Source organism: Microcebus murinus, chromosome 12 (genome assembly GCF_040939455.1).
Source record: "Microcebus murinus isolate Inina chromosome 12, M.murinus_Inina_mat1.0, whole genome shotgun sequence".
NCBI lineage: Eukaryota > Metazoa > Chordata > Mammalia > Primates > Cheirogaleidae > Microcebus > Microcebus murinus.
The window spans coordinates 61,180,511-61,203,258 of record NC_134115.1 but is presented as its reverse complement, the minus strand read 5'-3'; the positions used below and the strand labels follow the sequence as shown (position 1 = coordinate 61,203,258).

The 22,748-nt window shown below is 48.8% G+C and overlaps 1 protein-coding gene across 2 annotated transcripts in view; it reads right to left on the bottom strand.

Annotated features, from left to right (window-relative positions):
- Window positions 1-15,815: 15,815 nt before the first annotated feature.
- The window catches only part of CCDC180 (coiled-coil domain containing 180), a 58,078-nt gene continuing 51,145 nt past the window's right edge, over window positions 15,816-22,748 (bottom strand). For both annotated transcript variants that reach the window (XM_076008854.1, XM_076008855.1), the window contains 6 exons: window positions 22,125-22,285; window positions 21,431-21,568; window positions 20,813-20,924; window positions 18,119-18,224; window positions 17,090-17,225; window positions 15,816-15,987 (listed from right to left, as the gene is read on the bottom strand). In XM_076008854.1, coding sequence (XP_075864969.1) covers window positions 15,856-15,987; window positions 17,090-17,225; window positions 18,119-18,224; window positions 20,813-20,924; window positions 21,431-21,568; window positions 22,125-22,285 — 785 coding nt within the window. In that variant the 3' untranslated portion in view covers window positions 15,816-15,855. The remainder of the gene's footprint in view (window positions 15,988-17,089; window positions 17,226-18,118; window positions 18,225-20,812; window positions 20,925-21,430; window positions 21,569-22,124; window positions 22,286-22,748) is intronic.

Sequence of the window (22,748 nt, the reverse complement as noted above, 5' to 3'; positions counted from 1 at the left end):
CTAGTTGGCTCTGACATCAAAGAAACAGACAGTATTCAAGGAGTGTGGGCTCTGCTTCGAAGGGAACTATACAGGGAGGATCATTACCCCTTAGTTGTTTGAAATTGGATAGATCATTTAGGGCTTGACCTTTTGTTAAATTAGGAGATTACACTGAACTCTTTGGCTCAGGTTCTAGCCTCAGATTCCCTCGGGTGGCAAAGTTAAACCCAAAAGGAGCAAAAGAGCCTTTTCTTGGGGCTGTGTGGTCAATTCCTATTCATCAGTGGTTATTCAGGGCAGCAATATTCCCCCTCCTCACCTCAGGGGCTCTTTGGACTTTCTCAAGGTTATTTTTGGTTGTCACAAAGATTGGGTGCACCTCCTGGGATTTAGTGGGCCAAATTGGGGAGTATAAGAAGCCTGGATGCTTGCTGTGCTCCCCCCACATCAGAGAAGTTTCCCTTGTCCCAACCAACATGTGAGTGTCTTGCCAGTCACTCTGTAGATGATGAAGCTCTGCTTTGTATGTAAACACAAATAATTTTTTTCCACAGTTTTATGATACAGTGAGTTTTCCAGGTTATTTTATCTGTGAATTTCATTTCAGGAGGGAAAATGAGAAGATTACAAAATATTTGTCATAAAAGGGGGGTGCTGAGTCAAAAAGGGTTGACTATCGCTGCTAGAAATCCCCCAACAGCCAACTCCATCCAGAGAGAAGCTGAGCAGGACATTCTTGTTATAGACATGGGGATACCCGAATTTATCTTCATTAGAATTCTACATCACCCTGCTACAAAATTACCTTACTTGCCCTAGTACTCACATTGGTTGAGGAAGTTTAAATCATTCTTTGTAGTGGTTCTTCCTAAAGTTCACTTTGCCCAAAATTATATCTCTCCCACCATAGTATAAGAGATAGTCTTTTCCTATTCCTCCTAGTTCTCCCTTATCCCCTCACACTTAGTCTTTGTCATTTAAAACTGGAGTCCTTGCTCTCAGCAGCAACTTCCTAAGAGTGAGACAATGGAGATTTCCTCAAGGAAGAGGTTCTTAATCTGAGATGATGCAGTATGTCAGCACTAAGGTGGGATTTCCCTCCCTTTGCATAGTACATGTTCCTGAAAATGTGTTTGAAGGTTGAACTATAAACTGATTTGTAAATATCATTATAATTATGGGAGCCCTATTTACAAAGTTTTATATATCCACACACATATACACACACAGTATATTGTCTTATATATTTCTCCCTAATCATGATGACTGTAATGGTTCAGTGCCTGGCACATACAAACTTGCAATAAATATTTATTCAATGAATGAATAGATGAGTGAAGGGCTTAGGTCTACCCACTTTGTACTGTGCCATGCTTCCTCTGTGTATACTTGATGAATGAAATAAAAGACTTAAGAAGCAAACAAAGGAAAATGTCTAAAATGCATAAGGACAGAGTAAAATTTTTATCTACTATCAAGACCTCTGTGGAGAGCAATATACCTATAATATAGGTTAGCAAATAGCTTGTACCAAATTTGGGTACCAATTATGGACTGATGTTTTAGTCAGTTTAGTCAGTTTGAGCTGCTGTAACAAAGCCGTAGACTAGCTGGCTTATAAACAACAAAAATTTATTTCTCACAGTTCTGGAGGCTGAAAGTCCAAGGGTATGGTTGCCAACATGGTCGAGTTCTGGCGGGGCCCCTCTTCTGAGCTGCAGACTGCTGACTTTTTGCTGTGCCCTCACATGGATTTCTCGCATCCTCACATAGCGGAAAGAGCACTAGAGAGCTCTCTGAAGTCTCTTTTATAAGGCCACTAATCCCATTCATGAGGGCTCCACCCTCATGACCTAAATCACCTCCTAAAGGCCCCACCCCCAATACCATCACATTGGGAGTTCGGATCTCAACGTATGAATACAGGGGGGCACAAAAATTCAGTCCATAACAACTGACAATTGTTCAGAATGAGCCTTGATCTGTAGTTTGTCACTCTTTATCCATAGAAATCATTTCTCTTTGTTCAGCTAGATCTCCAAAAGTTTCCAATCATTTCTTCCTGTTTTTTTCTCTGTACCCTTTCCTTCCTGAGGAAGTTGGGCGGGTACTCTTTCACCTCCAAGCCTAGTAGGTTCTGGGTGGTAAGGTGGAGAACCGGCTGGAGCAGGAGTATGACCTGATACTTCTTCAGATGCCTCTGGGCATCAGCAGGCCAAAAACCAGGCAGCGAGCTTTTCTGAGCTATTTCCAATACATGGATCCTATTCTTGGACCACCTCTGTGTCAGTGGGGACCCTCCCCTTGCATGTGAGCCCTGTGCTCATTGGGAAGGCAGCTCTGAATGTCAAAGCCATTTCGATCCAAAAGCTTCCTCTGTCAGATGTCTACCCCGGGGCCATAGTTCTGCCCCTCAGCAGAGGAGTGGAGTCTTTCTGGAGGAAGGCTTGCTTGATATTTAGAGAATGCTGGCCCAGACTTCCCAATATCTTCTTTTGGCTGTCACACTTCCTACCCTAAGCAAGCTTTAATTAATCAGAATTTTTCTTGAAAGTGGTACCCAGAACAAAAATTTCCTTGCAAATAAACAGGTCATTTCCTTGCAAATAAACAGGACTCGTTGGAAGGTACATGTGATTCAGTCAGGCAATGGCTGATGTTCTAAATAGCAGGACTGGTAGTAGCTGTGTGGTCGAGATCTTTCCTCTGGGTTAAGTTGAGGAAAGCATGGCTCTGGGTTATTCCTAGTCGTCCTTTCTCAATCCTGACCCAGTAATGTGCCTGAGAAGGCCAAGTGGTCTTCATGTGAAACTCCAAGACTGTGAAAAAGGGCTTTGTAATACTGCATAAGTCTTATTGCTAGAAAGCTGATGTTATCATTTGTGTGCAATGTTCACAACATCACTAGCAGCCTGTTTAGGACTGTGGTCCTGACTATATAGAGGTCAGGCTAGCGTTGGGTGAACTGGTATCCTTGGACTTATTTTTAGGAGTCCAAGAGTTCTAAACAAGAATGTAAAATATTTACATTTGCATTTAGATGATTATCTAAATAAATATAACCACATTTTGCATTTTCTTGATGACTACTTCATAACAAAGTTTTGACATGCTAATTCAGTGCTAGAATTTGCTTTTATGTTTATGATGGCAAAGCTCTAAATATTTACCTAAAGTCATAGCACTTAAATTTTAATAAGCACCACATGTACTCACCAGCAAATTGGTTTCACTGATCAACACCTAAGTGGACATACAGGAATAACATTTATTGGGTGTCGGGCAGGTGGGAGGGGGAAGGAGGGAATGGGTATATACATACATAATGAGTGCGATGTGCACCATCTGGGGGATGGAAACGCTTGAAGCTGTGACGGGGGCGGGGCAGGGGGTAAGGTAACACATGTAACCTAAACATTTGTACCCCCATAATATTCTGAAATTTAAAAAAATTAAAAATTAAAAAAAAATAAATTTTAATATGGTGATAAGTGTGTCTGGTTGTCACTGGTTTGGTCTGTCCTAATGTCAAAATACAACAGTCTCTCAGCAACTGCCTTTTTGCTGATGATGAAATATTTTATCAGTAATGAAGAAAGAATTCTCCCTCTGCAGTGATAGTTTATAATTGAAGCCATACTCAGAAATTAAGTTCTACACTTTTAAAACTATCTATTGAATATTGTCATAACTATATAATGAAATGATACATGGCAAAGGAGTAACATACTATTTGTCATGAGCTAATGACATGGCAGAGGAGCGGAGGCAGTCAACAGAGCTTTTGGGTAGGTCTTATTGAAGGAAGGGGCCCAGGTACCTTGAAGAAGTGACCTCACTGCCTTGATAATAGACCCCAGCAGAACTTAGAACTCTGGTGACCAGCACCCACATTCTAGACACAGCCCCGTGTCCAGCTCACTTGGCCAGAGACACTCAGGAGAGCAAGATGTTCTCCTGCTGTATGCCGACTTTCCGAGTCTTGGGCCCCAGGAAAGTCAGAGTGAGATCCTTTTCCATCACTGCAGATGTTGGTTCAGTCCTCATGCATGATGCCTCTGGCCTTTTGGCAGGAGATACCCAAAGGTAACACAGGGCAGGCCAGGGTAGGCCCATCCAGGCCAGGCCACAACTGTGATCCCACCTGGGGAGCCCCACACGCCTTCACATCCCTCTCCCTCACCATGCATGTGGAGGGGGCGTGCAGGGGAAGGCAGGGGATGAGGTGTTGGGCCCTTTCTGGGCAGGAGCAGGTCGTCAGGTGTTGGAAGCCTAGCGGGCCTGCCATGGTCAAACCCCACGCCATAGCTGGTGGGATGGAAGTGAATGGGGTCAAGCACATCTCCCCAGATGTTAATCCTGAGCCCTGGAGACTTCAACTCATTTCCTCCCTGGCTGGAGGTCTAAGCAGATGCCCATCTGTGCTTCATCTAGGAACAGAATTCCTAATAGGAGTGTCCCTCTGTGGTGACAGCCAGGGAGGGCACTGATGCCTCATGATCCAGCTGCTGGGCACTGTCTTTGCAGAGCTCTGGGTGGGAGATCAGCAAGGAGCTGGTCGATGGGTACAACTACTCCATCTTCCTGGCAAGGGGCAGGGACACCACACCACCACCAGCAGCCAGCACTGGTCTGGGCTGAGAGCAGGCATGAGGATTCTCCACTGCCAGGACCAGGGTGAGCCCAGAGCCTGGCTTCATGTATGAGGACTCCCAGGCTTTCCACCCCCCTCACCCCAGGAATCTAGGCTCCCACTCCTCCCGCACCTACAACTTGGTGAGGTGCAAAGACACTGTTCACATACTTATAGGAAGAACAAAGATTTTTACATTGTTTTTACTTTGTATTAGGTCATGAGTGTTAATAGTTTTTTAACCTCTTGCTCCAACTATCCCATACAAGAATCAGTTCCACTGTACTCCCAGACCTTCTCCAAGCTGTAGAAATAATCAGGCTTAATAGGGTGGTTTACACACAAAAAGGAGCGGGTGGGGTTAAACTGTTCTCTGCTTTTCTCTGCAAATTGTTATGTCATAGAACACATCATCTTAGCCCACCAGGTCCAGAGCCTTGGCCTCACTTGTCTTCATGGTGTTCCATACGGAAGGGTTTGGCCACAGTGACTCAGCCTTTCAATGCTGGTGGACCTTGCTGTGATTTAATTCTGTTGCCATTTAAGCTGAGCTGCAGGGAACACCTTATGTGTGTTCTATTAGATGGTATTAGTTTGCTAGGGCTGCCATAACAGTACCCTAGATTGGATGGCTTAAACAACAGAAATGGTTTTCTCATAATTCTGGAGACCAGAATTCTGAGATCAAGATGTGGGCTTGGATGGTTTTTTCTAAGCCTCTCTCCATGGCTTGTCAATGGCCACCTTCTATCTCTGTGTTCACATGGTCTAAACTCTGTGCTGCTCTGTGCCTTAATCTCCTCTTCCTATGAAGACACCAGTCATATTGGATTAGGGGCCCACAGTGAATGCACTTAACATCAGTGACTTCCTTGAAGACAGTATCTCCAAACATAGTCACATTCTGAAGTACTGGAAGGTTAGGACTTTGACATATGAATTTTGAGAGACACAATTCAGCCCATGCCATATACTTATCTCCTACAGAAGATAGACTGCAGATATTATGGGATTGCTTGGTGGAATGATAGGCATATGCAAAATCTTAGTATCTTCAGCCAGATTACTTTCCAAAAAGGCTGTAGCAGTTATTTTGCTGCCAGCAGTCTCTGATGGTAGCTGCTTTCCTGCATTTGGCCTGGCACCGGGTGATATCATTCTTTTAAATTTTTGCCAATCTGATGTCAGGGTGGCAAATGCCATTGTATGATTCTTTTACGGTTTAATTCCCCGCTGATAAGTTGAATTCACCTGTCAATTGTTTATCAGCCATTTGGATTTTCTCTGACCTGAGTGGTCTGCTCAGATCCTTTTTCCTGTTAAGAATCTTTCTCCCACCCTGGAATGTCCAGGCATTTAACCCTTTGCCAGATCTGGGGTCCTAGTAGCCCAGGTCTCAAAACTGCTTTTATTGTTAAAGAAAATGAAGTGCCTTGCGTTGAAGTTGAAAGAATTCTCCTAGAGTGGGTGTTGTATCCCATTTTGTGCTGCTACAACAGAATACCACAGACTGGGTAATTCACAAGGAATGTAAATTTATTTCTCACAGTTCTGGATCTGGGAAGTCCAAGGTCAAGTGCTGGCATCTGGCGAGGGCCTTCTTGCTGCCTCACAACATGGCAGAAGGCATCACATGGTAGAAGGGCAGACCGAGGGCCAGAGAGTGCAGGAGGGGGAAACCATTCCTGTGATAATGGCATCAATCCATTCATGATGGCAGAACCCTCACAGCCTAAACACCTCTCAAAGATCCTACCTCGCAATACTGTCCCAATGGCAATTCAATTTCAGCATGAGTTTCGAAGAAGACTGACATTAAAACCACAGCAATGGATCTGCCCTATTATAACCATAGCAATGGGTCTACCCAACTTGGTGGGGCTGAGGGGCTGAGGAGAATGAGGTCCGCCCAGATCCTTATCCCCCTTGTCAGGAGCAGACCAAGCCTCAGGTAGCTTACAGGGCAGGTGATGTAGCCCCAGCTTTGGTTGATTCTTACTTCTGACCTATGTAACCTTGAAGCAGTCATTTGACATGCCTAAACCTGTTTTATCACATCTACAAAGGAGATATTTTTTGAGGACTCATTGGAATAATTTTTTTTTTTTAAGAGATGAGGTCTGGCTCTGTCACCCAGGCTGGAGTGCAATGACAGATCATAGCTCACTGTAGCCTCCAACTCCTGGGCTTAAGGCCCCTCCTGCCTCAGCCTCCCAAGTAGGTGGGACTACAGGTTTGAGCCAATGTGCCCCGCTGGAATAACGTTCTTCACACAGGCTTTTAATAGGGACTTGCTATTGTCCCTTAGGTAACAAAATGCCCATAAATATGTACAATTATTATTTATCAATAAAAAATGCCTTGAAGGTACTACATGTTTAATCATGCCTGCCATCTGCCTTCCCTCAAATTGTCCTTTTAGGTCCTAGCCCTATCTTGATGTGGGATTTGGGACTTCTTGGTTTCAGCTTCAGACCCAATTCCTTCTAGTGGCTCATGGTACTAACTCTGACTTTTCTGTGTCCCTCCTTGTGCCACCCACTATGAAAATAACTCAACCCTGAACCTGGGTGAGATCTGCATGATGTGGACCCTCCAGGTGAGCACTCAGGATTACCTGGTGGTGTCCCTGGTACCTGCCTCACAGGGTAGAAACATCTCCTACATCCCCACCTTCCCGTGTACCTGTTGCGTCTTTGCCACTGCCCAGCAGTTCCTGGACTGGATGCTCAAGAGGTGAGAGCTCATCCCTTCCACAGCACAGTGGGGACTCTGCCACCAACTAGCTATGTATCTTGAGAATGTCACTTACCTCTCTGAGCCTCAGTTTGCAACTGTGAAAAACAGGCGGATAAGAGGACGAATCTCAAATGGTTACTGTAGGGACTAAATGGGACAAGCCATGGCGGGTGCTGACCTGGTACCTGGCTCTGTGGAAAGGGCTGCCATTGTGCTATGACTATCTTTCTTTTTTAAATGTGAAGTAGCTCTCTGCCTAACCCCTCACTGGCATGTGCCCTTTCTGTGTTTGGAGAAGCATGTGGAAAGTGAACCTGTTTTCCCACTTGTGAAGAGCATTTGAGATTCCATGTAGCTGGTCCTTGTCCTTGGTATATCTGGGGCAGGGATCCCTAGGAGCTGGTAGAGGGGCCCCACACCAACTCCAATATCTGGAAAGGTACTGGTTGGGGTTCATTCGTTCAACAAATATATATTAAGCACCTACTGTGTGAAGGCACTTTTCTAGGCCGTGAACAATATTAAATGGCCACAGGAGAAAACACTCGCTGGGAATTGCCCCAATTCTAGCTGGGGGGCCGCAGGCACACTACACATTGTAAGCAGGTTTGTCCACAGTACATTAGATGCTGTAGTGATGACAGCTGTGCTGAGCCAGGAGGGGTTGATGTGGCGGCAGAGTTAGCAGGTCTCTGGTCCTTGCTGGTTCTTCCTGCTGGGTGGATGGAGTAGGGGGTTGGAGGGCTCCTTCCTTCTGGAAATCAGCCTAGCCTGTCCTCAGGAACCAGACTCCTACTGCTTGTCTGTCTGGACTGCACCCCCAGGGGAAGGGAGCACCCCACGTGCACCAGAGATGAGCCCTGCAGGGAATCCCAGGGACCAGGGGCCAAAGGGGCTGCCCAGCCTTGGGTCCAAATGGCTAGACTGGGGACAGGTATGTGTGCACTCTGCAAGGACCCACTTAACCCCTGTAGCAGGCAGTGCTAATCAATTACAGCCATAGATTCTGGCCCTGGTGCCCAGTTCGAAATAACATGTGCCCCAGATGGCTTCTGAGAAGTACATGGGAACGGAGGGATTCCTGGTGGCTGCTTCCTGAGTGGACCTCACACACTACACATAAAAGAAGAAGCAAAGTGTCCCCACCATGGCCCTGGGCAGCCCCTGGGTGGTCAGTCAGAGATGGCACCTTGGGAGTCCCCTTCCTGAGCAGAGGAAGAAAGTGCTGTGCAGGGGGAAGTCCAGAGGGATTCCTGGTAGTGGAGTCTTTGGCCTGCATCAGCCCAGCCTGTGGGCAGAGGCTTCTGTGGCGCCAGGGCAGGCAGGGGCCACTCAACCACCTCCTGGGACACCCTGTGCTCTCCCAGCATGGCAGGGCCTGGCCGGGGGCCTGGACACACACTGAGAGCCCAGAGGGCAGGACCCTGCTCAGCGAGGGTGCGGTGTGCATGGTAGAGGCAACTGGGACAAGGCCTTTGGCTGGGAGGGGACAGCCGTTTCTGTTGTGCACCCCTGGCAAGCCACTGTCCCTCTTTGGTCTCTGTTTTCTCATCTTAGAAATCGAGGGATTATGACCCCATGGTGTAGGCCTCATAGGGTGTGATGTGGTCAAAGAAAGGAAGGGAATGTGGGGGCTTTGTGCCCAGGTCTACCCTGGGGGTGGGGGAATAGTGATGAGAGCAGTAGGACACGGAGTCCTCAGGTGAGGTAGGTGGAGTTCCTGCCACACTTCCCAGAGGAGGACACAGGCTCAGGGAGGCCAGGCTCCAAGTCCAAGGGACTGAATCTAAATCCAGCACCCTGGAGGTGGTAGTAGTGTTGGGACCAGCCAACCAGGACCAGGTTCCAGGGTCCAAGCTTGGGGGGCTGGGAGGATAAAGGGTAGAGGGGAGGATGTCTTCACTGGCCTTGGCCCTGACCCTGGCTGTTGGGAATCTCCAGGGTGGCCACCCTGAGGCCGGACCCCCCAGGGACCCCAGAGGCAGCAGCAGGAATGGAAGGTGCAAGGGCTGGGGTGGGAGGGGGACTCCAGGGAGTCAGGGGACAGGGCCAGGCCTCCAAATCTAGAGAAGAGGGGCCTTTCTCCTCCAGCCCTTCCCTCCTGGAGCCACAGCGCCTGAAATGCCTCCACTGGAAGTGACCAGAGCAAGGGCTTGGAAGAGCTGGGCTCGGGCTGGCTTTGGGGAGAGACAGGCCTGCACTTCCCAGCCTTTGTGATTGCCAAAGCCGGCTGGAGAGCGACCAGTGAGTCTGTTCTACGCGGAGAGAAGGGGAGAGGGGATTTGGGGGAAGCAGCCAGGAGTCTCTGCCGGTGCCAATGCCAGAGACCCGTGTGGACAGTGTGGGGAGAGGGCTTTGGGTCGGGCACTGAGAGCAGGTGCCCATCAGCACCCCGCCCATTGGCACGGGGCGCGGCCCCTTCCTTGGCTCGTCCCTCACTGCCCTGCTGCTGGACACCGCGGGGAAGGATTACGCGGACGTCAGTGAGCCCGGGGGGGGGGGGGGGGGGGGGACAGGGCGGACCGGGATGCTGAGCTTGGGAGGAGGGAGCCCTACTGCGCCCCAAGCTCTCGCCCCTGGCAAACCTGCTCTCATGAGCGCTCCCGGCCGCCCGTGAGGGGCGTCGTGCCCACGCCCCTGGCGAGGGAGCGGAGGCTCTGCGCAGGGCGCAGTCCCTGCCCCCGGGCCGGCGGGGCGGCCGAGCCGGGCGGGTGCGGGCGCCGCGGGACTCCGCCGCTCCATCGGGCGCTGTCCAAGGTGCGAGGAGCGTGAAATCCGCCGCGCCGAGCCAGGGAGGACGCGAGTAGGCGAACAGGCCCTTCCAGCCTGAGGCCTCAGTTTCCCTGTCGGTCACGAGAGAGGGCTGAGCTAGAAGGTCCCTGAGTCTCCGCTCCCATGACCCCTCCCCGGGAGCCCCGAGCCAGACCCGGGGCCAAGTCCTGTTTTGGCGGTGCGCTCTGCCCCCTGGTGGCTCCTGGGGGTAGTGCAACACGAGAGGCGCGGGGTGGGGAGGTGGTCGCGGCCCTGGCCCTTCGGATGGGCTTTGCTATCTGCCTCCCGGGAGACTCGGATCAACTTCCAGGAAGGCAGCAGGTCAGCAGCTGTGGAATTCCCTGCTAGGGGTGGGGTGGGGTGTGGAAGTCAGGGACCTGCGGGACACTCCCAGGCTCATCCCCTGCTATTTAGACTTACTTGGTGGGGGGGGGGGGGGCTTGATACACAGAGCAAAGGAAGACCCACCCCACCGCGGGCTGGGGTCTGCGCTGCAATCAGGGACAACTTCCTGGAGGGGTGCTATCTGAAGCCAACTAAGAACAAGTTGGGGACTGGTTGGGATTAGAGGCGAGGAAGGGGGCCTCTCAAGAGCAAAGATCCAGACTGCTCCTATCACAACCCCGCAGCCACCACAGGGCCCCCCAGTATCCTCACATTCCTCCTTGAAATAAGGCATCTCACAGGGGTGTCGGTGTATCAGGCAGATGGGGAAAGGTAGATGCGGGAAGGGCAGGCACCATCCTGCTGGTGAAGAAGACACCCAAGTCCACTTTCACAGGGCCCATGTTCATTTCAGTGTTAACCTGGGGAGGCAGCAGAAACAGCCCCTCAGAACTCCCAGGGTTTAGAGGTTGAAGGTGCTCTCACAGGGCATAGCGGCAGCCTCGGGAATTTGGGTGTCTTTAAATAACACATTCAGGAACCAATCCTGACCCAAGACAAGCGGCTGCCTTTCTATAGTTTTGGAGAAAAAGAAACATGTTCTGCTTTGACTTAGCTTTCTGAGTTTCCTTTTGATGAACTATTAGGGACTTGTAGTTTTCTTTTTCAAACTCTGAAATTCCATTAGAGAGGTACAAATGGAGTCAGGGACGGCTAGACATTGCTTCCTCAGTCCACCTTGGGGACCCTGTGAGCAACCCTTTACTTAGAGTTGAGTCCTCCTGGGATCCTTGACCTCAGCATTCCTTTTCCTGCTGGTTTCTGACCGTGGGAAAAGATTTGCAATGCAGCTGTTAAGGCTACAGCTGGGCCTCATTCTGTAAACACATTACTGCTACCTATGATCTAGGATTTCCAGTATCTCTGCAATTGCTTGTATAATTATTTTCAAGGCAAAAACTCCTTAGAAGGCCCCAGCCTGTCAGCTCTATCCTGGCCACTCCTCCTCTGGGCTGGGGCCTGAGGAGCCACAGGTGAGCTCCAGTTTTCCAGGATAAGGATACTTATTCCTTGCCAGCAACAGACTCTCACACCCTCCCTTGCTGGCCAAGGTGAAGTCTGGGGCCCTATGTTCCTGAGGTCCATGGTCTCGGGGATCACCTGTTTACACACTCAGGTGTTTTGTTACTGACTGTGCTAAGGGCAAGCTGGGTGTGGGCCTTCAGAGCTTGTAGCTCCCTGGACGGCCATGTTCTTTGTTCACAGTCTTGTGCTGTGGTTATGTCATGAGGGGTGTGAATCTTTCAATGAGGAAAGTTGAATGATGAGAAATACAGGGGTGGGAGAATAGGGGGAACTGGGGAATGCCACCAAGACTCATGATCCTTGGGCATGCAAGGGCACAGCTTTACCAGCCAAAACACCAACATGCTTCCAATCAGGGTGGCAGACACTGCCCCAAGCTCACCCTGAGTGCTTACCCCTCCCAGCCATCTTTGTTCTTCAGATTGGTTAATTTCCATTGTTCTGTCTCTGATTCTTTCTTCTTTATTCTTAAATCTGTTGAGCCCATCCATTGAGTTTTTTTTTTCTGTTGTTGTTATTGTATTTTTCAATTAAAACTTCTATTTTGATTTCTTTATAGCTTCTATTTTTTATTTTTCTAGTTTTTCATTTGTTTCAAGTGTGTTTGTAATTACTTATTAAAGAAATTTTGCTATGGCTGCTTCAAAATCCCTGCCAAATAATTCCAATATCTACCATCCTGGTATTCACACATATTGTCTATTCTCATTGAAGTTGAGATCTTCCTGATATTTGGTATGATGAGTGATTTTCTAGTGTGTTTTGCAGAGCTTCCCTGGCTATAGAGCCCTTGGTGGAGGTGGTCTGAAGACTAGAGGAAGGCCTTCTAACCTAGTGCCGGGGCCTCCCTTTCCTTCCTTAGGGAAGAAGCTTCTCTGGTGCAAGAGACGGCATTCCCTGGGGTGCCAAGAGGGGGTCTCTGTACAGCTCTATTCAGACCCAGGCATTTACCTTGACCCTACAGGGCCTTGGCACCTTGGGGTGGGCAGTGACAGGAGACAGGTTCAAGAGCATGAACCTGAAGACTTAGCCCAGTTTCTCAGGAGCCTGTGGATCCCAAGCTTGTTCTACTCATGACTTATTGGTAACTTTGGACAAAAACAGTTAATGCAATACACCATATCAATAAGATTAAGAACAAAAACCATGTTATCATCTCAACTGATGCAGAAAAAGCATTTGGCAAAATCCAACACCCTTTCATGATAAAAACTCAACAAAATAAACATAGAAGAGAACTTCTTTAACATAATAAAGAACGTTTAGCAAAATCCACAGCTACCATCACACTGAATGTTGAAAGACCAGATGCTTTCCCTCTATGATCAGGACTAAGACAAGGACTTGCCATTGTCATTCAACATCATACTGAAGGTTTCACTGGGTCAATCAGGCAAGAGAATAAGATGAAAGGCATCCAAATGTGTAAGGTTCAGGGGAAGTGTCTTTCCCTCTCCTCACACACCACTCAGCACGACACTTCTGACGCCAGTGTGTGGGGGTTGTTTCCCTACACACCAACCGATTTTGCAGCAGACATGAGGTGTCCTCGAATTCAATCCCATTTCAACACTATCTACTTGGAGATGAGAGTTAGAGCCCACAGGTTGAGGGCACAGCCCATGTAGGCTGCCCCCCACTGCAGATCCAGTTGCAAGTAGTAGGTTGTCCCCTCTACTTCTGACCAACTGGCTGTAAATCAGTAAATCTCACATGCTTCTTGGGTTATATTAATTCGCTAGAGCAGATCATAGAACTCAGGGAAGCACTTTACTTACATTTACGAGTTTGTTAATAAAAGATATAAATGAACAGCCAGATGGAAGGCATGGGAGAAGGGGCACGAAGCTTCCATGCCCTTTCTGCTGAGAATAAGAAACTTTATCGGAAGAATGCCGCCCCCTTTAAATTATCAGGCCTAGAGAGGCACTGGAATGAGGCAGCAGTGAAACCATAATGTATAAAATTAATAAAAGGCCCTAGATGGGAACTGTGGTAGGGGCCTCTACTCTGCAAAGGTGTAGGCACAGTTAAGAATGTGTGTATGACCAGCCATCGTCCCCTGGCTTGCTTTCCTGTACTTGCTTACGCCTCAGGACTCACACAGCTGATGGTCATAAAGATTCTTAGATTTTTTTCGTGGCGCCCATAGATAACATCACCCTTCTGGGGGGAGCTGGAATGAGGACCGGATGCCCCCCACTTACAAAGCACCCAGATACATTCCCTCCACATTGCTTTGAGGGGGCAGATGCACTTGGGGGACAGGCCCAGCTGGGCTAGAACCATGACTGTGTCACGCTCTGGCTGTGTGAGTCTGGAGATATCTTTATTTCTCAGAGCTTCAGTTTCCTGATTTACAAGGTAGGGGCTGCACGGGGCCTGCCGCCCGTTTCCCGGCGGGGCCGGTTAGAAGGCTTGCGTGCGGAACCTGCTGCCAGCTGGAAGGGGCTACGCTCGTGTGGCTTGCTGCTCTGAGGAAGAAGGTGTCCTGGAGGAGTGGAGCAAGGGCTCCTGGCCTTGGATTTGGGAAACCTGGGGTGATGATGTGGCCAATGCTGCACTTTGTCACCTTGGCCCCCCTGAGTTCACCTACAGCTGGGGGGCTGGTCCCCAGCAGGCCAGCAGTGTCCCCTGAACCTCTCTCTGCATGAGGGCTCTTCTGGCTCCCCAGGAGGCTCCTATCCTGCTGGCACAGATCAGCAGCGCAGCAGGGTTAATGCCGGGGCCACCACCGCCAGCATGGATAGAGCCAGGCCAGGAGGGACACCACTTTCAGGACGCTGAGCCCATGGTGGCGGCCACAGCTCAAGGCCCCTTCAGGGTTTCTCTCCTCCCAGGCTTCTCTCCCCACGTCCTCGCTCCTGCTTCTCAGGATCGTGTCCAAAACAAACGACTGGCCTCTGAGTCCCTGCACGCTTTCAGGAAACCCCAGACTTGGCTGAGTTTGAACAGGTCACCTCAACTTTCTGGACTTGACTTTTCTCCCTATAGAATGGGGGGGTACCTCATGACGTCATTAGAGATATAAAGCATGTGCAAATACAACTGATGCAGAAAAGACACAAGCCCAGCGGGAGTCACGGAGCCAAGGCAGGAGCAGGACCAGCTTGTCCACGCGACACACAGCGCTGCTGACAGGTGAGACTCGTGTGATCAGGCCACGTAGCCACTGAGGGAGAGGAAATCAGCAAGAAAGACAATGGATGTCTCCAAGAAAATAATCTGAGCATCACAGGATTAGAGAGCCCCTTAGGAAAATTAAGGGGACCTGGGAGATTTTTACCAAAAAGCTATGATTTGGTCAGACAATTGTGTTGCAAATATTAATCAACATTGGATTAATTATTTGTTGGGTCTAGGAATCAGTGCATAGTTGCAAGTATAACCCACATTTGTTACACATAAAATATAATTTTCCCATAACTTTTTTAAGTTAATTGATTTTTTTAAAATTAAAAAAAATTTAATGATTATGGGTACATAATAGTTGTGTATCTTTATAATGGAACATGTGAGTTTTGATACAGGCATACGATATACACTAATCAAATCAGGGTAATTGGAATATCCATCACCTCAGGCATTTAATATTTCTTTGTGTTAGGAACATTCCAATTTTACTCTTTTAGTTATTTTAAACCATACCCTAACTTACTGTTGATTGTAGTCACTTTGTTGTGCTATCAAATATTGTTCATTCTATCCAACTATATTTTTGCGCCAATTAACCATCCCACTTTATCCCCCGCTCCCTGCTACCCTTCCCAGCCTCTGGTAACCATCATTCTACTACTCCCTGTTTCCATGGGATCAGTCGTTTTTATATTTAGCTCCCACATATGAGTGAGAATGTGTGAGCTTTGTCTTTCTGTGCTTGGCTTATTGCACTTAACGTAATGCTCTCCAGTTCCATCCATGTCCCATAACTATTAATTATTTCATTTTCCAAGATAAAGTGCTAAGCATGCCGTTTGGAACTTATTTCCTTTGAAGTTCTGGTGTCTGTTTTAAGTAACTGATTCCTGGTACTCACCATCCCTGCTAAGCACAGGGATCCCCCTCCCCACCTGTGTCGTCCCCATTGCAAGTGAGCCCCACGTGGGCAGTGGCCATGCCGTGTCCTGGCCACCGATGAAGCTATGGTGCTTGGCACAGATGGAAGGAGGGAGGAAGAGAGGGATGGATGGCGCGTAGCTAGACAGATAGAGGAGGCGTCTACATGAAACAGGCATTTATTCAGGGTGGGGTGGAGGGCGTCACAAGTAGAGGCCCTGGATGGTGTTCAGGGACTGCTTCCAGCTGTCCTTCCAGCGCTGCGCTTCCTTCTCCTGAAGCGCGTTGTCATCCTGGATCCTCTTCAGCTCCTCCTCATATGATGCTAAGTATTTCTGGCAGGCAAGGAGGAAGGTACCAGGATGGGCCACATGAGGAGGGACTTCTGGACTCTCTGCCCTAGAGGAACGCTGGAGCCTGCTGACAGGTGGCTTTTAACCCATTCCAGGCACTGGCAAGAGTTGTACAAGGCATTTCTCATGTGATTTTCCCCACAGCTCATTTTACAATTGGGGAAGCTGAGGCTCAGAGCCCTGTCTGAGGTCAGCCAGCTAGAAAAAGGCTCAACAGGGACTAGGAACTGTGTCTATCTGACTCTGGACTCTGCACCTTTTCTAATCTCTGTCCTGCACTGCAGCCCGCCTGGGGAGCAAGGGTCCCGGTTTTTTGACAGGCAGAGCCCTCCAGGCCTCTCGCCCTCACTGCACTCAGCGGGCAGAGCTGCTCCCTCTGCCTGGGGCTTGGAGGGGCAGCTGGACAAGGGCCAGCCCTGGTCAGTTTGGCTTCCCCTAATAGTGGGGCCAGCTGACCTCTGGGAAGGACAAGGTTCCTCTCTGGGCACCAGGACCAAAGATCCATGGATTGTCAGAGCTGAGAGGTCCCCTGGGTGGCCTTTGGGTGCAGCCTCCTCATAAGGCCAGCTGCACGGGGCTCTAACAGCACTAGGATCAAATCCTGGCTCTCCCACCCTGTCGTGGCATAAGGGGGGGCCTCAGTGACCTCATCAGTGAAATGGGGACAATGATTCTACCCCTTGTGGTGGTGTTAGGGCTCAGCTTGATGCCTCATGTCAAGAGCAGAAGCTACCAGCAAGTACTCAGGAACTGTGTGTCCCTGCTCCTGCTACTGTGTTCCCCATGGGGAACCCTTGGCACCATCGCTTCTGTGCCTGTCGACAATGTTCCCTTTCTCCACCCCTGTCGGGTGGGACAACCCTGGGCTGGGCTCCCCGGCACCGGATCACACCTCAGACCCATGCCAGCAGTGGATGGCCATGACCCACAGCACATCCTTATGTCCTGGGAGTTGAGACCTGCCACTCTGGGGTGCACTGACATGATGTCTGCCGTGTGGGCCAAATGTCAGGGTGCGCGGCGATGAGAAGCTCCCCCTTCCCGAGGCAGCTCCCTGGGACGTGCCCACCCCTCCCCGTCTCACCAGGTACACAGCGTCTCGGGCTTCCACGGCCGCCAGGTGGCCCAGGGTTGTTTTGATGGTGAAGATCGATGCTGTTTTCCGGAGAAGAATCTTGGTTTGAATCGTGAGTTCGGTGGGTTTGATTCCTGGCCACTTCCTACAGACAAACATGTATGTGGACGTCCCATGGGTTTGTCTCCAGCATTCACAGTTCACCTACCACCCCTGTTGGAACAGCTGAGCATTTCTTTAAAACAGTTATCATGGTTCATAGTTTTAAACTTATTATTATTTTTTTTTTTGGTTGGGGCGGGCTATGGGCCCAATGGCCCCTGGCTTTAAACACCTTCATGAAAAGGAAAAACCCTACTGAGTATTAATGCTACACTGTTTAAAGTTCTGTTTTGTATTTCCATACCACTTTAGTCACTGTGTGTGTGCAGGTAATTTTGGGTTCTGTGTGGGGAAGGGGGGTGCCAGCCCTCAAGTGGTTTCCATTTTCCTGGGCTTCAATTTCCTCAGAAACCTGCCAGCCAGGTGGTAGCCGCCATTCCTGGCCCATTTTCCTATTACCTGTAAAGACCACTTCTGAGAACATAGCTGCACAAATCACTGCTCAGCTGCTTCTTGCAGTCACATTCTCGGGGTACAGGAGACAGGCACTTTGACAACACTCTTCCTATCTAACAGATAGCTGGAGTGGGTCACAGTGCCAGCAGTGACCCAAGAATGTGTCTCCCACTGAGACAGGCCTCCCTTTCACTGTGGGCCCCTTTGGTGGGTCCTTATCATGTGAACTAATAGCTGTTGAGCTCTTGGTATATGCCCGGGGCACTCCATGTACCACCTCATTTAACTTTCCCTCTATAACATCATGTAGACTGCCATGCATGCCCATTGCACAGATGAGGAACTGAGGCCCAGAACACAATGCCTCTCCTAGGTTACCGGGTCTGCCTGACTTCAGAGCCCGAGCCCCTAAGCATTACACTGCCCTGCCCCCCCCCCAATACAGCCACTCATGGCAGCCCGAGGGCTCTTGGCTCTCACCTGCTCCCACGTTCAATCAGGGGCTTCTCACTCTCTTCCTCCAGGGACACCCCAGAGAGCTTCCTCCGTATGAGGAGTGACATTTTCTGCTTGGAGGGCTCCATCCCTGGCAGGCAAGAGACGGGTTACTGACTGCGGCTTCACCGACAGCCTAAGATCCTGGGACTTCCCTTGTCATGTTCCATTTAGAGATATGAGGGCTCCAGTGGCCGGCAGAGCCCCCTCCACAGAGAAGCTGAATGTGCCAGCTATGCAGCAGGGTTAGGTGGCAGGGGCGGGGGGTCTTTGCTTAGGGAATCTGAGGAGTGGTTTGGGTGCTATTCCCAGCTCCAAATTCCTGAGCTTGTGGGAATGAGAGCCTGTGAACTGTGGGCCAGGTGCCTTGGCTCACGAGCCTCTGAAAGCCTGGTGCAGGGTCTTCCCAGCCTGGTGCTCCCTGCACAGTGCTCCAGTCACAGCCCATCTGCCAGTTCTCGCCGGGGTCTCAACTCCAGTGTCCCTGCAGGGCCTGCTTTCCCAAATGAGGCTCACCCTTGACAGAGACCCCCAAATTGGAAAGTGGCCAGCATCTCAACAATGTGTGTACGTTTTGACCCAGAAACTGCGCCTCTAGGAGTCTGTCACCCCACAATAGAGATGTATGGATGCAGAGATGTTCTTCAGCACAATTACAGGAGTGGAAATGGGAAATGGCCCACTGTTCAATCGCAGGGGGCTAATCAGCAAATTGTGATGCTTAGTCAATCACGGTGTGCACGAGCTGCTAATGCTCAAGAGGAGTGTTGACTGGCTGGGCAAGGTCCACCTGCAGGGAAATCAGGTCAAAAAAGTGCACGGGCCCTAAAATCCTCCCCACCTGCCTCGACACACGTGAAGGCCTGTGCCCAAATGAAAACGAGTGGAACTAAGAACAGCAGGTGCAAAGGGCGTGATTTATGCACGGAAGGAGCGTGTTCTTCACTTGCTTCTTGGTTCATATCGAATTCCTTTTTTTTACTACAGTGAACAATAAAAATCTTTAAGAATAAAAATAATGTATTTTCATTACTTTAGTGATAAATGGATAACATTTAATGTATGATTTTAATCTTCTTATAGTTATAAAAGTAATAAGCACATTTTTAAAAATGTAGACATCACCTTATGGTGGAAAAAAAGATTTTAGAGATCTCTCACAGTGCCACCTGGCGGAGGTGATCACTAGCAGTTTGGTACTTACCTCTCAGGCTCTGTCTCTCATTCTCTGTCTGTCTCTGACTGTCTCTCACAGATTCATTTAAACATATGTGAGTATGATATTGATAACACATATGTGTTTTTTTAAACATGAGATCATAGATATGTCCTGTTTGTCAATTTGTTTTTGTCACATAACGGTCCTCCTTCATGTCTTTCCATGTCACACCTGCAGACCTGCCACCCCCTCTGTGACAGATCTGCACTGTCATTCATGTATCTCAACCCCTGTATAGCGATAGTAGTGCTGTTCCTAATTCTTTGCCATTTCAAACAGCACTGTGATGAATATTATTGAACATTTATCTTTTTTCATTTTTATTTATTATTTTTTTGAGACACGGTCTCACTCTGCTGCATGGGGCTAGAATGCCCCAGGTGCCATCATAGCCCCAGTGGTGTCATCATAGCCCCCTGTAACTTCAAACTGGGCTCAAGCAATCCTCCCGTCTCAGCCTCCCAAGTAGCTAGAACTATAGGCACTCACCACCATGCCCAGCTAATTTTTCTATTTTTAGTAGAGACGGGGTCTCATTCTTGCTCTGGCTAGTCTGGAACTCCTATCCTCAAGCAATCCTCCCTGCCTTGGCCTTTCAAAGTGCTAGAATTACAGGCGTGAGCCACTACACCCAGCCTGAATGTATATCTTTGAAAAAGTGTCCAAGTATTTTTCTGCTAGATAAATTCCTAGAATTATAATGCTACTAAATAGATCAAAGGTATACATATCCAGAATGTTGACAGGACTGACAAATGGTTCTCCAAGAGAGAGTATCCATGTATACTCCCACCAAGGGTCCCTGTGGTGTCTCTGTTTCCTGACATTCTCATCAGGGTTGTTGTCACCAAACTTAAAAACTTTGCCAGGCTACTGGTGAAAAATTGCATCTGAATAATGTTTACATTTGTGTTTTTCATCATCAATGAAGTCAAGCATCTTTTACAGTCACTGGCCATATTCATTGCTTCTCTTCTGAAGTGTGTTGTGTCTTCCGTCTCTTTAAAAATTCGACCACTGAGAGGTTTTTTTTTGTCCACAGGGATATTCATTCTTTCTCTGACCTATAGGTTGTGAAGAATACTTTTCCAGTTTGTGGTTTTTCTTTCTATCTCGTGACAATTTTCTGTTTTTGTTTTGGCTATACAGAAGCGTCAGCCATTTCCTTTATGGCTCCTGGCTCTCATATCATATTTAGAAGAAGTGTCCCTAACACCAAAAGCTTGAAAATATTTACTTTTAGGGTTTCATCTTCATATAATCTTTGACCCATCCAGCATTTGCCTTTTTCAATCAAAAAATTATTTTTAACAAAAACAAGCAAATACAAATTCATGAGTCCCCTCAGTAGAGAACCTGTTTTCACTCCGGTAGAGTTGAGGAAAGCAGAGCCCTCCCCGCCCAACCTACCCCTCATCAAGCCCCCAGGGCCAGAGCACAAGGCTGGTGGTGCCGCTTACTTGCAACCTGGACGTCGTCGATGGTGACCACTTCATCCAACTGCATCAGGAACTTCTCGGTGAAGGAGGCCAAGCTGGCTATGAAACTCCGGCCGTTCTTCCAGGTTAATTCCTGGAAGGAACATGGTGAGCACAGTCCTGCAGGGAGAGGAACTCCCCCTCAAGGCCGGAGGGAGGCGGTACTGGGTGGACTTGGCAGGGAGGATGTGGGGAGCCGGCTGGTGAGACCAGACCAAAGCCGTGTGTCATTTGTGACCGAGCTACCGGGCATCTGGTTCTCAGCCAGGAGGCCTCTCCCAAGAGGCGATTGGCTTGAAGATAAGAAATGATTCAGAAATGGCCAAGGGACACAAACAACTCACAGCAGAGGAAATACAACTAAATGTGGATCATGGAAAAAAAGTCATCATTAATAATTTGGTGAAATAATTTAGAAATCAAAGAGGATACAACTTAGAACATCCAACAATGATCATTTTCACCTACAGAACCCACCCACTTTCATTTCTACTTTGGCCAAGGTGCCAACCAAAGGCCACACACAGTGCTGTCAGTGGATGTCCACCAGGGCCGTCTTTCTGGAGGGCACCAGGCCGGGGACTCAATGGCACCACTGACCTCCAGCTTCTCCTTGTGTTTCCTAATAGCATTGTCCAGCTCTTCCTGTCTTTTCTCTTCTGCTAAATGTAGAGATTCCATTTCTTGAAAATGTGTGGGGTGTCCAAGACTAGGATGGAGCTTCTGAGCATTTTTATCCTTCAATCAAATAATCAAGATTCAGCAGTTTTCAACCTAGTCTTGAGGTCGGCACCAAAAAAATCATTGGCCTATGTCCTTTGTCAATTATGACCATGGCCAGACTTAGGTGTCCTCTGACCTGGATGTGTGGATGGCCATGGTGGGCAGAGGAGTGGCAGAGAGGGCTAGCCAGGGGAGTGGCTGGAGCTGACTCAGAGGGCTCAGAGAGGGCAGGCTGAGCATCTGCCCAGCACAATGGGGCTTTAGTCCAGTGAAATCAGCAGCATCCCTGTCCATGGCTCCAAGGACCAGTGTGGACAATCTCAGTGACTACATCCCCACTGAACCCAGCAGACCACCCTATAACTCCAACAAGGAGTTCACTGAGTGCTTTCCGTGAAGGAGTTATTGGCTTAGTCCTTATTTCCCAATGCCTCCTGGCCTTCAGCCCCATCTGATAATCCCAAGCCTGGCTTATCGCCTCCCCTTGGACTTGGCTCTGCCCACGACCTTCCTCCATTTCTGAACTCCCAGGACCCCTGGTCCTGTAGTGGAAGGGCTAGGATCCCCTCACCTTTCTTCTCTCCAGCTTCTTCTGCTGTTCCTCAAACTTTCCTCGGTTCTCTTTCATAGAGGTGGAAAATCTTTTCCAGTGGTGCTCCTTGAAATTCTCCATCACCAGCCAACACACTTTGGGCAGCATCTCCTCAAATTTCCTCATCTGGGCCCGTAATTCTGCAGGAATTGAGAACATTAGCCAAGGGAGAGAACAGGTTAGAATCAAGTTGCTGAGGTGATCTCACCATCTCACCAACAAAAATCCAAAGCAGTTTCCCAAAGAGAAAACCTTGGTCTCCAATGTGGTAATAGCTATTCCATCAAAAGGGGGCCCATGGTCAAACCAGTATAGGAAATACTGGCTTACACAAGTTAAAAGGGCTTCTCCTCTATATTCTGCAGACGTTCAGCTCATTTAAAATGCATTGAGTCTTTCAGCATTTCTGGAAAGTTCTCATCCATTATCTCTTCAACTACTGCCTTGACTCTAGTCTCCTCCCTCTGGCTTTGTACCTTCAAATAGCCATATGTTAGACACTCTTTCATTCACATCTCTTCACCTCTCTCCCATATTTTCATCTCTTTGCCTTTCTGTGTTATATTTTGGATATTTTCTTTGGATATGCCTTCCAATCCAACA